The sequence below is a fragment of the Pan paniscus genome, chromosome 23 (genome assembly GCF_029289425.2).
Source record: "Pan paniscus chromosome 23, NHGRI_mPanPan1-v2.0_pri, whole genome shotgun sequence".
NCBI classification, from domain to species: Eukaryota; Metazoa; Chordata; class Mammalia; order Primates; family Hominidae; genus Pan; species Pan paniscus.
In genome coordinates this window covers 41,869,071-41,891,054 of record NC_085927.1, presented here as the reverse complement: position 1 = coordinate 41,891,054, position 21,984 = coordinate 41,869,071, and the positions used below count along the sequence as shown (strand labels likewise).

Below are 21,984 nucleotides of genomic sequence, written 5' to 3'. Positions count from 1 at the left end.
CCCCACTATATGTATGAGGAAACTGAGGCCTAGAAGAGTCAGATTCTTGCAATCATCTGAAGCCTTCCCCACTCACCCCAACTTTGCACCATCTACTTTGACCCCAGTATCCTTTTGCTGACACCAAATCTCACCCCCTGTGTCTTAACTAAGAGCATCTTGAGCGCAGAGATTTCAGGATCATCTAGAGCCTTCCATCCCTCTTTCAAAGCGCGCCTTGGAAGCAAACCAGCATCCAAGGCAGCTTTTGGCATTAAGAAGTGCAAAAATGTCCTGTTAGCTGCAATCTGTGAGCTGGTTCTATGAGCTGGTGGAGCTCAGAGCCCCAGTCCCAGCACCCGCCCCCCTCCAGCTTGTTCAGAGGAGCTCAGCTCTGGGGGAGAGCTCAAAGCCGACACCTATTGAGTTGCAGTTAAAATGAGGGCGAAAAAGGCTTTTGTTTCAGTTCTGCAGATGGTCTGGGAGTTTGTGTTTCTTAGCAAGAATTTTCTAGATCTTTTGGCTTGAACCATCTGAATAACTGCCTCAAGCTTTTGCATGGTTCCCACTGGGTGGGTTGGGGTGGGAGGGGCTGTCGTGCATGGTCCGGGAAAGCTGGAGAAGGCTGTTCCTTCACCCCGAGCCTTGGATTTCTTATCTGTGAAATGGGAGGCTGCAATGATGAATGGCAAAGTACCTTTTTTTTTCAGCTCTGAAAGTCTAGGATATTTTGCCACTGGAAGACCAGCAGACAATGTCATGACAACGCAAGAGGATACAATAGGGCTGCTTCAAAAGACAAGTCTTTGGACCATGTCAAGACCTGGAGCGAAGAAGGTAATGAACTCCTACTTCATAGCAGGCTGTGGGCCAGCAGTTTGCTACTACGCTGTCTCTTGGTTAAGGCAAGGTCAGTATTATTGTTTTGATTTTACAGATGAGGAAACTGAGTCCCAGGGAGGTTAAGTGTCTTGCCCAGCCACAGCACAGAGAGCAGGGGCTCTGCTCCATCTTCACCATTCTTCCCACCACTGCCCCTGACCTTCAGAGAGTCTGAGAACATTCTTGTAGCTGTTGAGCTATGAGCATAACTGTCATCAGCTGCTGCTGAAACTGTACCCTGAGAAGCAAGGGAGAGGGTCACTGAATTTTCACCATGGTTCTCTGCCAGGCAACTATGCTGAAAAACATCTTTTCCTCCCCAGTATGTTAGTAGGAGGCAAGCAGATTGTTATAGCCTTCTGTCTTCTTGTAGATAATGGTGGCAGGCTGGCCCTGACTCAGGAGATAAAGGGATCTGAGAGGACCACAGCCACATGAGAAGGCCAACTCCTGTAGGAGGCTGGCTGGCCTCTGCAGAGACAGCACTGAGCTGCCCCTGGGGTCGTGGGTAGGACCCATTCCCTCGTTAAAGATATAAACTCCTCTACCTGGCCCTTCATAACCTGCCCGTGGCCCATCTTCTCAAGGTCATCACCCACTCCCTGGACACATTAGGCCCACCAGGTTCCCAGATTCTGCCCATGAGTTTCCAGAATGTCCTTTCCCATCCCTCCACCCCATTCTCTTCTTCTTACATTCCTTTAATACCCAGCCAAAATCTTACCTCCTCTAAAGAGCCTTCCCAGTTTCTCCAACAAGAAGTACTCTCGCCTTCCACCTACTCCCACTGTGACTCTGGTATCCACTGTCTGCCTAGAGTGACATTGGTAGGAATGTCTGTGGCTTGCTACTGGGCATCAAGCACTATGTTATGTCATTTAATGCAGTATAAGATCTCATTTAATATGGGAGCTATTCTTCTTACACCCATTAAACAGATGGAAAAATTAAAGCTCAGGAAGGCATCCTCTTACCCAAAGTCATGCTGCTATTAGATGAAGAATTAGGATTTGAACCCAGGTCTTTCTGACTATAAGGTTCACACTCTTTGTTACTTACACCTTCTGCTTCCCACTTCCTTAGGAAGCAGCCATTTCCTTTGTAATAGACTGTAAGCACTGGAGAATGGGGCCTGTGTTTCATTCACCATCTGAGCCCCTGGGATGCCTGGCTGAGTGTCCTGGATCCAGGCACTGCTCCATGAATGCTGAATTGAATTTGGTTACACCTTCTGAGTATTACAAAACTCCCATCACCAGAGCCCCCTTTGTGAATGGCCAAGATCTTTTGTCCTCTCCCCTTCCACCCCAGGAAGGGGAACACCTGAAATCAGCTGACAGCTAACATTAAGTGACAGCTGAGTGAAAGGCAAGAAAAGGGAGGGAGCAAGGGGGAAGGCAGGCAGGATTGCAGAAGCCGGGAGGGAGCTCAGAGGAGGAGGAGGGCTGTCCTGCTGAATCTGGCCAGCTTGCAGTTACTTAGAGTACAAGATCTGGAGTTACCAGACCCAGCCTCAAATCCTAGCTCTTCCACAGTAACTGGGGAAACCTGGGCAAGTTGTTGGACCTGAGTTTCAGTTTTCTTTTCCATAAAATGGGCATGTCGGGGTGGGTGGGCCGTGTGGTTGGGGGAGAATAAAAAGGGCATGTCACTGTCCTCACTAGACCTCTTCATTCAGGAGGAATGAGGTTGTGTCTGAGGGAGGGAGGGAGTGCTGCCTACGGGGATGTTACCTACTTGAAATGGGGACAGTTGGAGGACCAGCACAACCTGAAATGGCTTCCCCATGAGGTCATTGAGCCCTGAAGGCCTGGGGCAGCAGGGAACTCACAGAATCACAGACCCATGATAAAGATCTTGGAGACAATTCAGTTTGGCTTTCTTACTCCAAGAGGCAGCACAGCATGGTGGACTGATGGGAAGCTCTGCCAGCAACGGGTTGTTCCCAAATCCTGGGCCCCACTTGCTAATTGTGTAGCCTTGTGCATGCCACTTTGTCGGTCTCAGACCGCTGGTTCCTTATCTTCTTTTTTTTTTTTTTTTGAGACAGTGTCTCGCATGTTGCCCAGGCCGGAGTACATTGGCGTGATTTCAGCTCACTGCAAACTCCGCCTCCCAGATTCAAGCAATTCTTTTGCCCCAGCCTCCTGAGTAGCTGGGATTATAGGCATGTACCACCATGCCCGGCTAATTTTTGTATTTTTTGTATGGACGTGGTCTCACCATGTTGGCTAGGCTGGTCTCGAACTCCTGACCTCAAGTGATCCACCTGCCTCAGCCTCCCAAAGTGCTGGGATTACAGGCGTGAGCCATCGCGCCTGTCCTGGTTCTTCATCTTTAATATGAAATTCAAAGTAGTTCCTTTGCCACAGCACTACTGGGAGGATCAGAGACCCAGACAATAACAGCTGGTCATTCGCTGGCCCTGTGGGAACTGAGGCTCAGAGAGGGAAAGTAATTCACCCATGGTCACACAGCAGGTTAGCGAAATCAAGCCTATGCCCAGGCCTCCCAAAGCCCAACCCTGGGCTAATCATCAGACAGCTGTGGCCTTATCGCAAAGAAGGCTGAGACTACCCTTGGACATGCAGCCAAGGAACTCATACTGGGAATCACTGGTGGGATTCCGTATCTCACTGAGCTGAAATAATTGCTTGGGTTGCCTGTGGATGGAGTATGGCAAAAAGCCCAAGTCAGAGCCTAGGGTCACATGTCCAACCTGGGGTCTAATCCACAGTATAACCCTGGCCATGTCGGGTCACCTCTCTCACCTCTCTGAGCCTCAGTAGATTCTCTGCTTACAAAATGGGAGCAAGAATTCCTGGCAGTGCAAAGGAATCATGTAAGACACAGACTATTTCTTTTCTTTTCCTTTCTCTCTCTCTCTCTTTCTTTTTCTTTCCTTCCTTCCATCCTTCCTTCCCTTTCTTTTCTTTCCTTCTTTCTTTCCTTCCCTTCCTTTTTTTTTTTTTTTTTAGACAAGGTCTTCTTGTGTCACCCAGGCTGAGTGCAGTGGTGCAATCCTGGCTCACTGCAGCCTTGACCTCCTGGACTCAAGTGATCCTCCCACTTCAGCCTCCCAAGTAGTTGGGACTGACTACAGGTGTGCACCACTACGCCTGGCTAATTTTCTATTTTTTGTAGAGACAGGGTCTCAGTATGTTGCCTTGGCTGGTATTGAACTCCTAGATGCAAGTGATCCTCTCGCCTCAGCCTCCCAAAGTGCTGGGATTACAGGTGTGAGCCACCATGTGTGGCCCAGAGCTATTTTCACAGCAGCTACCCATGAGCTCCCACTAGGCACCTCACTATGCATCCAGCCTGTGCTGTCACTAGCAATGGCTTCATTTAGTCCTCACAACAGCCCTGCGTGGTGGAAACCTAATTTGTAGATAAATGTCTACGAACAGGTAGAACCAGGATCCGACCTCGAAAGGTATTCTCTATGTCTATTCCCTCACCCCTCCTCTTTCCCTACCTAACTTGGGCTCCTTCTTCAGGTTTCAGTATCAACCTGACTTCTTTTGGAAGGATCCCTTGGCCTCACGCTGGAGTGGGCACCTGCCCTAGCCCACAGAGCTGGGTTTCTCCCTTTCTTCAATCACACAGGGAGCACCACTATGCAAAGACCTCATCACATTCACAGCTGTCTCCGCAGAGCCTCGCACTGTGCTTGGCATATAGCAGGTGCTCAATAAATATCTGCCAAATGACTGAATGCATCTCCCCAGCCTCAGGATGCCACCAGGCCCTGAGGGAGCCAGGAAGATCAGAGGAAAGCTTTTGGATTCCTGCCACACCTTACATTAGCAACATCTTCTCCGAGTCCTGACAGCCAGCCTCCTGGGACACCATTCAAGCCAGCTGAATTCCGGTCACCGCTTCACCTTGGAAAGGCATCCGCAGCCCTCACCAAGCGGCCCCGTAATTGACGTCACAGCGGGGCCAGGAGCTGCCCTGTTAATATTTAATGTGGCCTTCACTGCGGCAAAATGCAGCCTCTAAGAGCTGGAGGGGCCGTGCAGAGTCTCCATGGGGTTGTGAGGAGGGCACAGAAGGGAAAGGGCTTTATAAACCATAAAGCGCCCAACAGATGAGTATTCTGCCGACCCATTTCAGTCCCTGGCTTAACTCAGAAAGAGCCGGGGCTGCACATGCCTGCAGTGGGACAAGAAGACTGCTGACCAAGCCCGAACACTAAATCAATGGGGGATTAGGGGCTCCCGGGTACATTCCATTGAGACAGCGGGAGAGCAGAGCACTGGCGCCAGCCCAACCTGGACTCCACTCCAGGTTTGCCCCCTGCACAGCTGTGTGACTGGGTCAGCAGCACTGCTGAGCCTCAGTCCCCCTTATCTGTGAAATGGGAATGATGCTTTCCTTGTAGCACTGCTGTGAAGATTCAATGAAACGAGTGATGCCGAAGACCTAGCTTCACCCATCACAGGCTGTCAACACAGGCTGAGACCCTTCTCCAAAACCAGGCCTGGGACCTGAGGTTGGAGAGAGGAGACACGGGGTCCCTTCAGGCATTCACTGGGCAGAGTGATGGTGGGAGGGAAGAAGGAGCAAGGAGGCACAGGAAGGATGACCTGGGAGCCAAGCATCTCAGGTTTGGACTTTTCACCCTGGTGGGCCCATGCCAGGAGAGGTATCAGAGAGAGGATGGGCGGAGGGCCCCAGGATGGCAGAAGCAGAAGGGCCCTCATGGACAATCTCTCTGATCATCTGACCCCTTTGTTTGGCAGATGAGCATCTGGGAGGGAGTAAACCATGCCAGGGGCTCACATGGCACAGCTGGGGTCTGACTGGCCTGCAGCCCTCTGGAGCTTCATCAGCTGGGGTTTATCCAAGGCCACATGCCTAGTTGGGGAGGCAGATGTGTTGGAAGACATGATGCAATGGCCCCATTCCTGGTGGTGACCTCCACTTCTTTGGCCAGGACAATCGGAGGAACCTCATCCCCCGCCCCTTCCTGGTCTCCCTCCAGTCTATTTTCCCACAAATCCTGGGAGCTTCCCAAAATGTAAATCTGACCTTGTCCTCACCCTGCTTAAAACCTTTCCATGATCCCACACTTAAGGTCTCCAGAGAAAATACAGGAGGCTCAGTTAAAACTGAATTTCAAGCTGGGTATGGTGGCACACACCCGTAGTGCTACTCAACAGGCTGAGGCAGGAAGATCGCTTGAGGCCAGGAGTTTGAGGCCAGCCTGGGCAACATAGTGTGACCCTGTCTTAAAAAAAAAACAAAACTGAATTTCAGATAAACAATGAATAATATTTTAGTATAGGAATGTCCCAGAAATTGCATACACATACTACAGAAATTATTTGTTGTTCATATGAAATCCAAATTTAACAGGACAACCTGTATTTTAATTTGCTAAATCTGGTGTTCCTACATACATTGCCCTCAGGAAAAAGGACAAAGCCTTTTTTTTTCTTCCTTTCTCTTTGAGACGGAGTCTCAAAGCCTGTCGCCCAGGCTGGAGTGCAGTGACACCATCTCAGCTCACTGCAAGCTCCGCCTCCCAGGTTTAAGCATTTCTCCTGCCTCAGCCTCTTGAGTAGCTGAGACTACAGGCGTGCACCACCATGCCCAACTAATGTTTGTATTTATAGTGGAGATAGAATTTCACCATGTTAGCCAGGCTGGTCTCGAACTCCTGGCCTCAAGTGATCTGCTTGTCTTGGCCTCCCAAAGTGCTGGGATTACAGGTGTGAGCCACCGCGCCTGGCCAGGAAAAAGGATGAAGTCTTTAGTTAGCTCATGAGACCAGTTTGGCCCTGAGCTCATCCCTCCACTCTCTTCCACATGGACCCTCTGCTTCAGACACAGCTCGTTGCCTTTACTTGAGAAACTCAAGCCCTCCCTCCCCTCTGTCCTTTGCAGATGTCCTTTCATTGGAACCCTCTTGGTATCATCTCCTCCTCCCAGTGCCCCACTGTGCTTGACCTGACTCATCCTCAGGCCTCTGAAGCATCATCACTTCCTTTCAAGGCCTGTGTTGTGTCTCCTCTGGATCCTCACAGTGCCTCTCTCTGTCTGTCCCGTTCACGTGGTGTATGTAGGGGTTCAGCAAACATTTGTTGCAGTGAATTACTAAATTCCACAGCCGCTTACACTTTTCCTATCAACAGTTTCCCCTCCTTCAGCCAAATCCTATATGCCCCTCAAAGCCCTGTTGGAACCCCATCTCCTCCAGGCCTTCCCTGAGCCCCACAGTCCTCCCAGCTCTTTTCTTCTGAGATGCATCTGGTATGTCTCAGTCACATCCGGGGCAGCAAGCAATCTTTTTATCCCATAAGCTTGGCAAGACCAGCAACCCTCAGACTCCCCAGCTATGACCTGTGGTGCTGAGCACTGTGCCTTCCTGCCAGACAGTGCTCAACAAACGCTGGTGAGCTTGGGGGAAGCCAAGCTGAGCTCCTGTGTTGGCCTCTCCTCCCTGCCACTGGCCAATAACCAAAATCCTAACCCAGCCTTGAAGCAAAGCATCTTACATCCTGTATTCCTATAAGGAGCCAGGGAGACATCCTTAGTTCCCACTTTACAGGACAGGAAACTAAGGGAGTAGAGGAACCCATTTGTATTAGGGTTCTCTAGAGGGACATAATTAATGGCATATATATATGTGTATATGTGTATATATATGTATATATATGGGTGTATGTATATATATGTGTGTATATATATATAAAGGGGAGTTTATTACATATTAACTCACATGATCACAAGGTCCCACGATAGGCCGTCTGCAGGCTGAGGAGCAAGGAGAGCCAGTCCCAGTTTCAAAACTGAAGAACTTGGAGTCCGATGTTCGAGGGCAGGAAGCATCCAGCACACGAGAAAGATGTAGGCTGGGAGGCTAGACCAGTCTCTCTTTTACATTTTTTCTGCCTGTTTACATTCTAGCAGCACTGGCAGCTGATTAGATGGTGCCCACCCAGGTTAAAGGTGGGTCTGCCTTTCCCAGCCCACTGAGTCAAATGTTAATATCCTTTAGCAACACTCTCACAGACACACCCAGGATCAATACTTTGTATTCTTCAGTCCAATCAAGTTGACACTCAGTATCAACCATCACACCATTGTTGAAGGCTCAGGTCTCTGGATGCCATCCTAACTCAGGGTCTTTGCAGGTGCTCTTCCTCTGCCCAGAACACTCTTCCCAGAGATCCTGACATGGATGATGTCACAGATTAAAGATGGCCACATAGGCCAGGCATGGTGGCTGACACCTGTAATCCCAGCACTTTGGGAGGCCAAGGCAGGAAGACAGCCCCAGGCATGAGTTCAAGACCAGTCTGGGCAGCAGAGTGAGACCCCCATTGCTACAAAAAATAAGAAAAAAATAGCCAGGCAGGGTGGCCCACTCCTGTAGTCCCAGCTACTCAGGAGGCTCAGGTGGGAGGATCGCTTGAGATGAAGAGTTTGAGGATGCAGTGAACTATGATTGTGTTGCTACAGTCCTGCCTGGGCAACAGGGCAAGACACTATCTCTACAAAAACAGTTTTTTAATTAACTAGGTGTTGTGGTGCATGCCTACTCAGGAGGCCAAGGCAGGAGGATTGTTTGAGCCTGGGAGCTTGAGGATGTAGTGAGCCATGATCGTGCCAGTGTACTCCAGCGTGGGCAATGGAGTGAGACCCTGTCTCAAAAAATTAAAAAAAAAAAAGATTTCATACTAATCACAACTTTGGTACACCTCAAAATCATTTTTGTTACTCTCTGCAATATGGATCGTGTCTCTTTTTATATAAAATATAATATCTATACATTTATAAATTTATAAAATACAAAGATGGAGTTTCACCATGTTGGCCAGGCTGTTCTTGAACTCCTGGCCTCAAATGATCTGCCCACCCTGGCCTCCCAAAGTGCTGGGATTACAGGTGTGAGCCTCCACACCCGGCCGATCATGTCTCATAAATAAGGCCACAAATACTTTGCTGCTCCCCTCACATCAAGAAGTGGCATCCCTTTCCCTGCCCTTTGGATCTGGGCTGGGCTTGTGACTTGCTCTGACAACAGAATGTGGCAGAAGTGACCCTTTATGAGTTCAGGAGCTTAGGCCGCAAGAGATCTTGCAAGCTTGTGCCTTCCCCCTCTTGGAATGCTGCTCCTAGACCACCACATAAGGCAGCTGGTCTACCAGCGGGAGGATGGGAGGCCGCGTGATAGGGATCTGAGACACCCTGGCCAACAGCCAGCACCAACCACCAGATGTGTGTGAGAGGCCTTCTTGGACCTTCCAGCTCAGCTGTGACTCCAGCTGAATGCAGCTGCCATGTGTGACCAGGAGAAATGGGCAGAGGAACCACTCAGGCCAACCAGACTCATAAAAAATAATAAATGGTTGTTGTAAGCCACTAGGTTTGGGGGTTTGTTAGGTGGCTATAGATAACCAAGATAACTGCCTCCTCCTCATTCAGGTGCCTGCTCCCTTCCCCTTCAGTCCCTTCCCTTCCCCCTCAAACCCCCACCAATTGCTGTTTATGCCATTATCCTGTTTCATCCTGTCCAAGGCATTTATCACTGTCTGAAACCATGATGTATTCACTTATGGACCTGCAGTGCATTTCCGCCACAAGGCTGCAGTTTCCATGAGGGCAGGGGCCAGAATGGTTTGTTCCCTACCATCTCCCTCGAGCCTGTGTGTGTGGTGTCTGGCACAGAGAAGCTGTGTAATTGTTGATGGAGAGATTGTGTGCCTGCCCCTTGCTGCTGTGGCGCTTGGGGGAGCAGCGTGGCAGGTGGGAACTCCTGCCTGGTTGTGTCTTCCAAAACCGGTGCCCTTGGGAGGGCAGGAGGGCAGGCCAGGTGGCTGGGCTGTGTTTCAGGGGCAAGAGCTTCAGGGAGCCCAAGCTGAGTAGGAAGAAAAGGAAACTGCCAAAATGTTCATTTTCAGCAGGGGCTTAGATTCAGGCCAAGGAAGTTACTGGGGCTTCTCTCCTCCAGGTCAGCTGCAAATTACCAGCAGCCCAGCCACGCCCTTCTGTAAGATCACCAAGCTGAGAAACCGGGCAATGGGAGAGAGTGTTGGGGACACTGAGTCACTTCCCAGGGGCCAACTATTTCCAAGTCCCTCAGAGTCCTCAGAGTCTGCTTTTTCCAGTGCCAAGGAATTGGTCCAGTAGCCACAGCTTCAGTTGAGGAAAAAATGCATACCCGAGAGAAAAAGAATCAGCTCCAGGGTGCCTTTTTCTTTTCTTTTTTCTTTTTTTTTTTTTTTGAGACGGAGTCTCGTTCTGTCACCCAAGCTTGAGTGCAGTGGTGTGATCTCAGCTTACTGCAACCTCCGCCTCCCGGGTTCAAGTGATTCTCCTGCCTCAGCCTCCTGAGTAACTGGGATTACAGGCATGCACCACCACTCCTGGCTAATTTTTGTATTTTTAGTAGAGACAGGATTTCACCATGTTGGTCAGGCTGGTCTCGAACTCCTGACCTTGTGATCCACCCACCTCAGCCTCCCAAACTGCTGGGATTACAGGAGTGATTCCAGGTGCCTCTTTAAGCTATCATTCTGCATTCTGTGGGAACAGAGAGAGCATCACCATAGTTCAAGCCAGGCTACTTTCAGGTTAGGTGGACTTGTGTTGGTATTATGTCTCCATGACTGTGTGACCCTGGGGATGCGGCTTGACCTTCCTGAGCACCAGTTTCTGCATCTATTAGGAGTGGACAGTGAAGACCGAACTCCTAAGGTTGTGATGAGAATTCAGTGAGAACATGCATGCCCAGCACAGCTTCAAGCACACAGAAACAGTAAAACCGATTGCAGGTAAGCTTATGAGTACTTCTTCACCTGTTGGCAAATGGGGGTTGAGGGGAAGAGCAAGGTTTGCAGTTAAAAACAGACCCTTCCTGGAGACCAGGGTCACATTGAGCGGTTGCCTGGCCGAGACTAGGGCTATGGTATGAACCCTTGGTCCACAACAGACTGCCTGATTCTAACTGGCTTCTGTAACAGACGAGACCACTCAGAGAAGCCCTCAGAGGGCCTCCAACCCTCCTGGAACCCCCCTGGTATAGATAGGTCAGTGGTTTGGAAGGTAGACCTCTGACAAGGATTCAGAAGGCCTGGGTTAAAGGCCCGGCTCTGGCACTAATGTGCTGTGTGTCATGGAACAAATAATTTGCCTTCTCTGGGCTCTAGTGTCCTCATCTATAAATTGGGTCATTAATCTCTGACTTACCGAACTCATAGGGTTGTTGAGATGATGAGATAATTTAGATGAAAGACTGCTTTGAAATGCATTTGCTGTTTGGTGAATAAAAAGGGGATAGATATTAAAACTGAGAGGACCCCTGGATTCTCTAGCAAAGCCCCTCTAAAGCCTTTAAACCAGGCAATATAAATACGAGTTCAAACCCTGGCCTTTATTAGTAACTTGCACGACTTTGGGCAAATGAGTTAACCCCTGGCACTGCTAGTGGTGTGATTTTTCTTCTGAGGGAGACAGGACCCATGGAGCAAGAAAAGGCTGGAAGAAGCTGCAAGATACAGGGTAGACAAGATGAGGAGGAGAAGCCCGCCAGCCTCCAAAACCCCTGGGCAACTGGTGGTGTGGAGGTTCCCACCTGACTGTGAGCTTAGGTGGGGGCTACCTGTTCCCCTTTCCATCCCCCACAGGCAGTTCTCTGGATCTCAGCCCACCCCAGGTAGATGGTGACTCAAGTTGTTCTGCAGGGACTGGTCCCCCTGCCTCTGTTGCCATGGCACTGCAGCACAGCCTGGCCAATCAGGAAGGAGATGAGTATCTGAGTCTCTGTTGCTAAAGCTGGAGCAGGACACCTAGCCAATGGGAAGGGCAGCAGAGTGGAGCCACCATGGAAACCTAAGCAGTGAGATTCAAACCATGTTTTTTGTCTCTCTGTCTCATTTTCAGGGGGTGGGCTGGGTTTTCTGCATTCCTTTTTTTTTTTTGCAAAGAGCATCTTGCAACCCCAGGAGAATATTCAGGAGTCACGACGGGGTGCATGACAAGAGGCATCTTTAAAGAGTCAGAAAGGACTCCAACTCAGCAGGGCACAGCTTCAGATGAATTATTCCCCCAGATGCTCAGCATCACCTGTGTCTATGATCTTAGCTCATCGCCACAGCTCTACCTAGCCCCATCTGTCCTAGGAAATAACTGCAGGCTGCAGAAGAATCCCCACCCCCAAAGTAAGAAAAGGAATGTGGGGTCACCTCCTTATGCCCAATAGCTTTGTGGCTTTGGACAAACTCCTTAACCTCTCTTCCTGTAGGCAAGGTAGTAGAGTAGCATAGAGACATGGGTCAGACACGGGGGCTGCCCCAGTGTAAAATTAGAAGATTGGGAAAATGGGCTCTGTGATTCCTTTCAGATCTCACATTCTAGACTTGATGATTTTTCACCTTCAGGCTCTGGATAAAGTGGATCTACAAGAAATAACTTCCCAAGGAGGAGTCCTGTAAATAGCATGAGTGGACAAATACGACTCAGGCTGCTTTTTGCCATGAAATTGCCAGACAAGGAGGGATGTCTGTTTCAGAGTCCTGGGCCAGGGGAGTGAAGTCACACAGTTACCTGCATGCAGAGCCCAGAGTGGAAGACCTAGCTCCCTTTACCCTGCAACATGCAATCTTCTTAAACCAGTCTTCTTATCCTTGGGTGGGCAGTCAGGGAGCTGTGCACGCCCACACCTCCAACACCCTTTATTTTGCAAACATGGGCATAAAAACAACTGCAAGGGAAAATGTGTCCCACCCCTTCCCCACTCCCTTCTGGCTTTCTCTCTGTTGCCTGGCAACAGTTTTATCCAGAAACCTGGGTGTCATCCTAGATAACTCCCTCACCCTTATCCTTCCCACAAAACCCATGGCCCAATCATGTCCATTTTATCTCCTAAATGGCCCTCAAGTCCATCCACTCCTCCCCTCCCCCCATCACCTCCCCAGTTCAAGTTTCCATCATGAATTTCCTGGACATCTACATTGGCTTCCCACAGGCCTCCGGCTTTCACACTTGCTCATCCCATCCCCCGCTTCCATCTTCTGTAACCACAGCCAAAATAATCTTTTAAAAATACAAATCTGATCCTGTAACCTGCTCCTTGCTTAGAACCTCTAAGAATAAAAATCAAAATCTTCAGCATGCCCAAGAGCACTGCATGGTCAGGCCTACTTCCCAACTTTATCTTGAACTGTGCGTGCCCTTCCCTCTCTTCCTGAACATTTTTTCCTCCCCAATTCTTCTACTTAATCCTGCTTACCCTGTAGTTCTCAGTTCTATGGTCACTTGGAGAGCCTTTGCTGACCTTCATGACTAGGTCAGATTGCCCTGTGATGGACTCTCCTAGCACCATGTGCCCTTTATGTCTGTAGCACTTATCACTGTCACAATTTTACCCTTATTTACCATTATTTGATTTATATCTGCAAGCCCTGCCTCACTCAATTTAAGCTTCATGAATGCAGTGATTTTGTCTTGTTCTCTGCTTGAAACATGGATGGATGGATGGATGGATGGATGGATGTTTGGATGAACATGAATTGGATGAGTAGGTGTATGGATGGATGGGTATATGGATGAATGTTTGGATGTACAGGAATTAGATAAATAGATACATGGATGGATGGGTGTATAGACGGATGAGTGAGTGTATGTATGTATGGATGGATGGATGCATGCATGCATAAATGGATGGATGGGTAGATAGATGGATAGGTGGAAGTTTGGATGAACAGAAGTTGGATAAATAGGTGGATGGATGGATGGACAAGAATTTGATCAATAGGTTTATGTATAGATGCATGAATGGATAGATGGATGTATATATGGATGGATGGATGGATGGATGGATGGATGGATGGATGGATGTTTGGATGAACACGAGTTGGATGAGTAGGTGTATGTATGGATGGGTATATGGATGAATGAATGTTTGGAATCAAGCGATTCTCGTGCCTCAGCCTCTCGAGTAGCTGGGATTACAGGCATGAGCCACCACACCTGGCTAATTTTTGTATTCTTAGTAGAGATGGGGTTTCACCATGTTGGCCAGGCTGGTCTCAAACTCCTGACCTCAGGTGATCCTCCCGCCTCGGCCTCCCAAAGTGCTGGGATTACAGGCATGAGCCACTGCACACAGCCTCATAAACTGTTTTTCTGTGTGAGTCTCTTCCTCTCCACCAGAGAGTGGCATTCCTTATTCCCCAGGAATTAGTAAACTCCCTGGAGACAGATGTGCCAGGAATGTGCCCACATCTCACAAAATGCCCTTTTGTGGCCTGGGCACCCCGTCTTTCTTTTATTTTTGAAACAGGGTCTCACTCTGTCACCCAGGCTGGGGTGCAGTGGCGCGATCTTGGCTCACTGCAGCTGACTTCCTGGACTCAAGCAAATCTCCCACCTCAGCCTTCCGAGTAGCTGAGATTTCAGGCACATGCCACTATGCCCAGCTAGTTTATTATTAATAGTAGCGGTAGAGACGAGGCCTTACTATGTTGCCAAGGCTGGTCTCAAACTCCTGAGCTCAAGCAATCCTCCCATCTTGGCCTCCCAAAGCACTGGGATTACAGGCATAAGCCGCTGTGCCCGGCTGGCACCCCTTCTTTCAATCCTCACAGGACTCTGAGGGAGGCGTGATTTACCCCCATTTTAAACAGCAGGAAACTGATTTGCCCCGGGTCACACAGATAAAAAGTGGTAAAACTAGTGCTGAAACCCAGGTCGATTTGAATCCAAGGCCAAAATCCTTAACCAGTACCCACAGGCTGGGATAGTCCCTCCAACAGCCCAAATATGGCTGCTACAGCTGTGCCTGGCCACCATGGGTGGGGTAGCCCATTCTATTGTTGAATTCCTGCCTGTCAAAGAGTTTATTCTAACCCAGCTGAAATATGCCCCTCTGAAACTGCTACCCAGTGACCCTGACTCTGCTCCCTGGTTACAGAACCAGTGCTTCCCCACTTCCACATGGCAGCCCGTCAATAATTTACAGCCAGCCCTCCTGTCTCCCCTGCATCTGATCCTCTCCAGGGAGGGGCGGCAGAGGGGAGAGACTGCAAACCTGGAACTACAAAATCCAAGTTCTCATCCTGGCTCAGCCACTGTCCACAGACCAGTAAATTTCAAAAGAAAATTAAATAGGTGATTTTGACAAACAAGGACACTGAAAAAAATGGCCAACTCCTAGCACCCTTGTTTCATAAAAGAAAGGGCATCCTGACACAGAAAAAAGTAGGGCAGACAATTTCAGAATTAATTTATCTTCATGAAAACTCCCGACTTTGTCCCTGTTTCTCGGATTTCACCATGTCCTGGTGCTGACTCTGTGGGGGACTGGCCCAGGTCTGTAGGCCTTTGAGAACCTTTGCTCCAACCCATTAGAGAAAATGCTGCTGGCCAGAAAAACCAAAGTAGAGGATTCCACCATCAGGACACGGTAAGTGACCCTGTTTGAAGAGGGAAGGAAGAGCTGAAAGTGCCTGGCACTGAGAAATGGCTGAGCTCAGGAAATGAGACAGACTTCTCCATTGCATTGTGGTTTCATATCCAGTTTCTATCTCAGCTTAGAGGGACAAAGGCTTTTCCTACTCCACGGGTACCCTGTGACCACCCAAGGTCACGTCTCTAGCCGGCGGAACTCACTGGAAGTCAAGAAGGCTGTTTCTGTCCCATGGCAGGAGGCCAGTGAGAAAGGCTGGTTTTATTCAAAGGCAGCAGATTTTCTCTTGGGGAAGTTTTGGGCTTGGTCTGAAGGATGACCGTCTAACCCAAAGGCTTTCTCATTACTCATTCATTCATTTATTTATTATTTACAAGATATCTTCTATGTGCAAGGCACTGTTCTAATGTTAGGAGTACCAAGGTGAGCAAAGAATGATATGGTCTCTGTTCCTGTGGAGCTTAGCGTTGATTAGAAAAGGCTGACATTAATTCAAGTTGAAGGAATAAGTGTAAACTGACGGCTGTGATGAAGGCTACAGCAGAGGCACATGTTACTCTGAGAGTGTGATATAAGGAGGGTTCCCCTAGTCGGAGGTCATGGAAGGCTGAGATAGTAATGGCCAAGCTGAGATCGAAAGAAGGAAGAGTAGGCATTCACCAGGTGAAGATGGAGGGAAAGCATATTCCAGGGAGAGTGCTTGGTGTGGGATGAGCATAAATCACATGAAGAACTGCAGTGAGGCTGGTATGACTGCAGGGCGGTGAGCAACAGGAAAGAGCATGCAAGATGAGGCTGGAGAGGTAGGTGGAGGCTCACATGTTGCTGGATAGGTAGGTGGGGTTTTCTCCTTTTCTTGAGTGAAACAGGAAGCCACTGAAGGGCACTGAATGTGAAAAGTGGCATAAGTATTATTACTTGAAGGCAGAGAGGAATCAACAGCTGCCTCTTCCAGAAGTCAAACTGATGATGATAGTGGTGGTAATAAAAATAATGATTGGCTGGGCGTGGTGGCTCCTGCCTGTGATCCCAGCACTTTGGGAGGCTGAGGTAGGCAGATCACCTAAGGTCAGGAATTTGAGACCAGCCTGGGCAATATGGCAAAACCCCGTCTCTACTAAAATACAAAAATTATCCAGGCATGGTGGTGCGTGCCTGTAATCCCAGCTACTCACAAGGCTGAGGCAGGAGAATTGCTTGAGCCCGGGAGGCAGAGCTAGCAGTGAGCCGAGATCGTACCACTGCACTCCAGCCTGGGCGACAGAGCGAGACTCTGTCTCAAAAACAAAACAAAACAAAACAATAATGATTAAAAAATAATAAGTGGCTGGGCACAGGTGGTTCACACCTATAATCACTGCACTTTGGGAGGCTGAGGCAGGAGCATTGCTTGAGCCCAGGAGTTTCAGGCTGCAGTGAGCTACGATCATGCCACTGTGCTCCAGCCTGGGTGACAGAGAGAGACCTTCTCTCTAAAATGAATAATAGTAATAATAGTAGTAATAATAATAATAATAAGAGAGCTCATGTTACTAGGCCGGGCACCTGTAATCCCAGCACTTTGGGAGGTTGAGGCGGGCGGATCACAAGGTCAGGAGATCCAGACCATCTTGGCTAACACAGTGAAACCCAGTCTCCACAAAAAATACACAAATTAGCCGGGCGTGGTGGCGGGCGCCTGTGGTCCCAGCTACTTGGGAGGCTGAGGCAGAAGAAATGCTTGAACCCTGGAGGTGGAGGTTGCAGTGAGCTGAGATCGTGCCACTGCACTCCAGCCTGGGCAACAGAGCAAGACTCCATCTCAAAAAAAAAAGAGTTTGAGGGACAACAACTTCGAAGACACTTGGTTTGTAACTTAGGCCCTTAATCCATGTGGTTTGTTCTGTCAATAAGCATGCATGCATGGAGTGCCTGCTACGTGCTAGGCACACTGAGGCTACAGCAGGGACCAAAAACAGTCCCAGTGCTTACATTCCAATGAGCAGAAAAGACAATGCAGAAGCAGGCAGATAATGCAGAAAATTTTAGATGATGTTAAGGGCTATGGGGAAGAGACGAGAGGACACAGAGGTGCTGCTTTCTAGACAGGATGGTCAGGGAAGGCCTGAGAAGGCAACGAGTGACACCCACAATAAGGAACCAACCAAGCCACAATCTTGGGAAGAGGGTTCCAGGAAGAGGGGAGACATGCAAAGGCCCTGAAGCAAGGGCAACCTTGGGGTGTTCACGGAACAAAAAACAGGAAAAGCTGCATCATTCTGAGTAGGAGGAGATGAGACTGGAGAATGGAAACTTCTGGAAGCCCAGGCAGGCCTCACAGGGCCTTATGGGCCCTGGCAAGGAGTTGAGGTTTCATCCTGAATTGATGGGAAGTTGCTGAAGGATCCTCAAGCAGGGGAATGATACAACCTGTTCTATGTTTGTTTGTTTGAGACAGTCTCACTCTGTCCCCCAGGCTGGAGTATAGTGGTGTGATCTCGGCTCACTGCAACCTCCACTTCCCGGGTTCCAGTGATTCTCTTGCCTCAGCCTCCTGAGTAGCTGGGACTATAGGCACGTGACACCATGCCTGGCTAATTTTTGTATTTTAGGTAGAGATGGGGTTTCGCCATGTTGGCCAGGCTGGACTTGAACTCCTGACCTCAGGTGATCTACCTGCCTTGGCCTCCCAAAGTGTTGGGATTACAGGCGTGAGCCACCACACCCGGCCTGTTCTATATTTTAAAGAGGGCATGCTGTTGCTGTGAGAATACATTCCTGAAGGCGAAGGAGGGTGCAAGAGGACAGTTAACGTTGTGTCACATCAGATGGAAGTGGAGATGGGGAGGGGGGTCAGATTACAATATATTTTTGCTAATGGGTTAGATGTGGGGGATGAGGTAAGGGGAAATATAGGATAATTCCAAGGCTTCCTGCCTGAATAACTGGGTAGATGATGGTACAGTTACTAAATCCGGGAAGACTGTGGGTGGAACAGGTTTGGGTGAGAGCTGGGGGTTGGGTGCAGAGCTAAATCAAGAGTTGTGTTTTAGACACATCAAGTTCACTGTTCTCTTAAATCTCTAATGAGAGGCCAAGAAGGCAACTGGACTGATAGGTTGGAATTCAGAGGTGGGATGGGCTAGAGATCTTGAGACTTGTGGGCATGTAGATGGTAATTAGGATCTCAGGATCGGGTCACTGGGGGAATGCAATGAAGAAAAGAGGTCCAGGAGACACAGATTGGGGTCTTCCAATGTGTGGAGACTGCACAGAGGCCAGCAAGGGAGGGTGAGATAGAAAGCCAATGGAGGAGGGCACCAGGAGAGCCCCAGCTCCACTGACCAACCTTGTAACCTCAGGCAAGTTGCTTCCCTTCTCTGGGCCTCAGTTTCCCCTATGTGGACAAGGGGATGGCCATATTCATCACTGAGGTGGTTCCAGCTTGATCATCCTGGGACACTCCTGAGAAAGAGCGGCAGCAGTTTCTGCAGCCACCTGCCACAGGAAGAGATCAAAGCTCAGGCTCCCCCATCTCGTTTCCAGGACTCCTACAATGAAACTGAATGAAATCCCAAATACAACAAAACATAGCCCAAAGGTCAGCCACTCAGAGTTGGGGGCTGGGTAAGGTCATGGTGACCTGGAATAGAATCCAGCCTTTTTGTCACTTGCCAGATGGGTGACCCTCAAGCCTCAGGTACTTAATCTGTAAAATGCAGCCAACAGGACACACAGCAGGGGTCTGTTGTTAGAACTAAGCCAGGTATGGGTGGACACGGTGGCTCACACCTGTAATCCCAGCACTTTGGGGGGCCAAGGCAGGCAGATCACCTGAGGTCAGGAGCTCAAGACTAGCCTGACCAACATGGTGAAACCCCATCTCTATTAAAAATACAAAAATTAGCTGGGCATGGTGGCGTGTGCCTGTAGTCCCAGCTACTTGGGAGGCTGAGGCGGGAGGATTACTTGAACCCGGGAGGCGGATGTTGCAGGGAACCGAGATCACACCACTGCACTTCAGCCTGGGTGACAGAGTGAGACTCTGTCTCAAAAAAAAAAAAAAAGAACTAAGCCAGGTAGCAAGTAAAGCATCCTGCATGGCTCCAGGCATGCATGCAATCAATGATCAGCTCCTTCCTGCTTTAGGAAGACTCCTTCCCTGAATCAGGAGAGAGGGAGTCCAACCTGGCTGCACTCTCAGAATGATGTAGTCCTACTGCTGGTCAAGCCTGGGGCTGCCAGCTCTGTGCCACCCTGCATCTCACTTGCAGGGTACGTGGTTACCCAGCTAATCACAGGAATTAGGGATCTGCAAAGACTGACTAGGTCATCTAGCTGGAGCCTGGGGCACTGTGGAAGGTGGGAGGAGGGAGGGGGGACAAGAGCTTCTAAGGCTGACCGTAGCTGTAGACTCACCCCAGCCTTTTCCCAGGCTGCGTTAACCTGGCTGGCAAAGGGCAGTGATATGACAGCAGGGGAACACTATAGCAGAGAGTGAGCTGGAACTCGGGCCAATGTGTTCAGCCCAGTGACAGCTCCTGGCTCAGTGTCTCCTAGAAGCAGCCCTGGAAGAAGGCAGGGACTGCAGGGGCAGCTGCTGGAAGGTGAGCTGGGCAGGCAGCCTGGATTCCTGCCCCACCTCTGTCACAACCATTAGGCCAATGGCTCCACTTATTGGGCATCTCCAAGGTGGCAGGTGCTGTGCTAGGTGCTTAACTGAAGAGCTCGTCAACAACCTTGCAAGGAGGGCAAACATGTCCCTGTTGAAAAGATGAGGAAACCGAGGCTAACAGAAGAGGAAGGCTTGCCCAAGGTCACCCACCCTTCTAGACGTTCCTTCTTTTCAAGACATAGACAAGACACCCTTCCGCAGCACACACGGTCCTGCGCAATTGGTTCTGCTTCCTTCTCCTGCTGCACCTGCCCCTTTCTCTCCCTTGGCCTTCCATCAGATCTCCATGGAAACATTCAGAAGCCTTCCCTAGGCCCCAGAATAGGTCAGGCTCCCCCTCACACCTTTTTTTTTTTTTTTTTTTTTTGAGACAGAGTCTCACTCTGTCGTCTAGGCTGGAGTGCAGTGGTGTGATCTCAGCTCACTGCAGCCTCCGACTCCCGGGATCAAGTGATTCTCTGCCCCAGCCTCTCCAGTAGCTGGGATTATAGTATAGGCACCTGCCACCATGCCGGCTTTTTATTTATTTTATTTTTTTGAGATGGAGTCTCGCTCTCTGTCTTGCCAGGCTGGAGTGCGGTGGTGCAATCTTGGTTCACTGCAACCTCTGCCTCCTGAGTTCAAGTGATTCTCCTGCCTCAGCCTCCTGAGTAGCTGGGATTACAGGCACACGCCACCACGCCTAGCTAATTTTTCTATTTTTAGTAGAGACGGGGTTTCACTATGTTGGCCAGGATGGTCTTGATCTCCTAACCTCATGATCCACCCACCTCAGCCTCCCAAAGTGCTGGGATTACAGGCTTGAGCTGCCGCGCCTGGCTCCCCTTACACCTTTCACAGTGGCCTCTCCTTTGTCTTTTGGGCACTTTTCACAACTATACTTATTACTTCACAACCCTAAAAATCGTTATTTGTGTAATTTTTTTGTTTAATATCCTTCCTCCTGCATCTACACGATGCCTGGCACATGGGTGACTGTTAATACGTATGTGTGGAAAGCACGGTGACTAAACCTGTAAACAACAAATGAGCGAATAAACCACAAACAAATCTCCCTCCCGCGGCGATGGGCTGGCTGCGATTCCACTGGGACACAGGGACTTGTATAAAGGGGCAGCTCCCTTAGAGTCTACATCATCAAACCTAATAGGAACAGTATCTTGTGATCACTGTGACCTGCAGCCCAAGGGGGTATGCACAAAGCAATCCCAAGATGTGTGCAGTGGGGGGTGGACACCCAGCTCCCTGCATGGGTCAGACCCCAGAGCTGGCCAGTTTCTCTGTTGTCCTCCAATCTGGCTTCCAGTGGTGGCAGCCACTCTCCTGGTTCCTGCAGGAGAGAGACGAAAGTGGCGAGGGGGTGTCTCACAAGGAGAACTGTGCTGGTTTCATTTCTGCTTTGAGGCGAGACACATCCTGTGTGTCAGACTACCCAGGGAGTGCTCCTGTTCTCCCAGCGCCAACCACCAACAGCGCAGTGACCAGGAGCAGGAGACCCTGGGGAGTCGAGACCAGGGACATGGCTCTCATGGCTGTGCAGGGAGCTTGGCCCCAGGCCCCACCCTGCCTCCTTCCCTGCAGGGCTGCCTCTCCACAGAGGCCACTCTCACTGGGTTTCTGTCTCCCACACCCCATCTCATTGTGAGGAAAAGCCCAGCCTGACTGGAGGGGATTAGGAGGGGGTGGGAGAATGCAGACGGGTTCGATCTCTCCTCTGCTCTGTGTGCTCAGTAACCCCAGGCAAGTCCCTGAACTTCCCTGAGACTCAGTTTCTCCTCTGAGAAGTGGGGGTCCCCATTCACCTCCACCAGGGCTGTCCCCAGGCCCTAGCAGGTTGATGGACACACACTTGTTTGGGGTTCAATATACAAATAAGCTCTTGCTGTTATCTTTTTTCTGCTTTCTTTCTTTTCCCAAGCTTCAGACTAGCTAGTGGTATATCATGTTCCTTATACACCTGCTGGGCTCATTCAAAGCAAAATGTTTAGGCAGAGCATGGTGGCTCATGCCTGTAATTCCAGCACTTTGGCAGGCCCGAGGTGGGTGG

At 49.7% G+C, this 21,984-nt stretch overlaps 1 protein-coding gene across 5 annotated transcripts in view; it reads left to right on the top strand.

Annotated features, from left to right (window-relative positions):
• Positions 1–21,984, top strand: part of YWHAH-AS1 (YWHAH antisense RNA 1) — a 38,236-nt gene that overhangs the window by 6,669 nt on the left and 9,583 nt on the right. Inside the window, exons 1-4 of one of the 5 annotated variants that reach the window (XM_034948735.3) lie at positions 391–889; positions 4,362–5,473; positions 10,544–10,649; positions 12,255–13,302. In XM_034948735.3, coding sequence (XP_034804626.1) covers positions 538–889; positions 4,362–4,693 — 684 coding nt within the window. In that variant the 5' untranslated portion in view covers positions 391–537 and the 3' untranslated portion in view covers positions 4,694–5,473; positions 10,544–10,649; positions 12,255–13,302. Of the gene's footprint in view, positions 1–390; positions 890–4,361; positions 10,650–11,501; positions 12,195–12,254; positions 13,303–21,984 lie in introns of those variants that run through there. The other 4 variants (XM_034948736.3, XM_055105800.2, XM_063603423.1 and 1 more) reach the window with 4 other exon arrangements.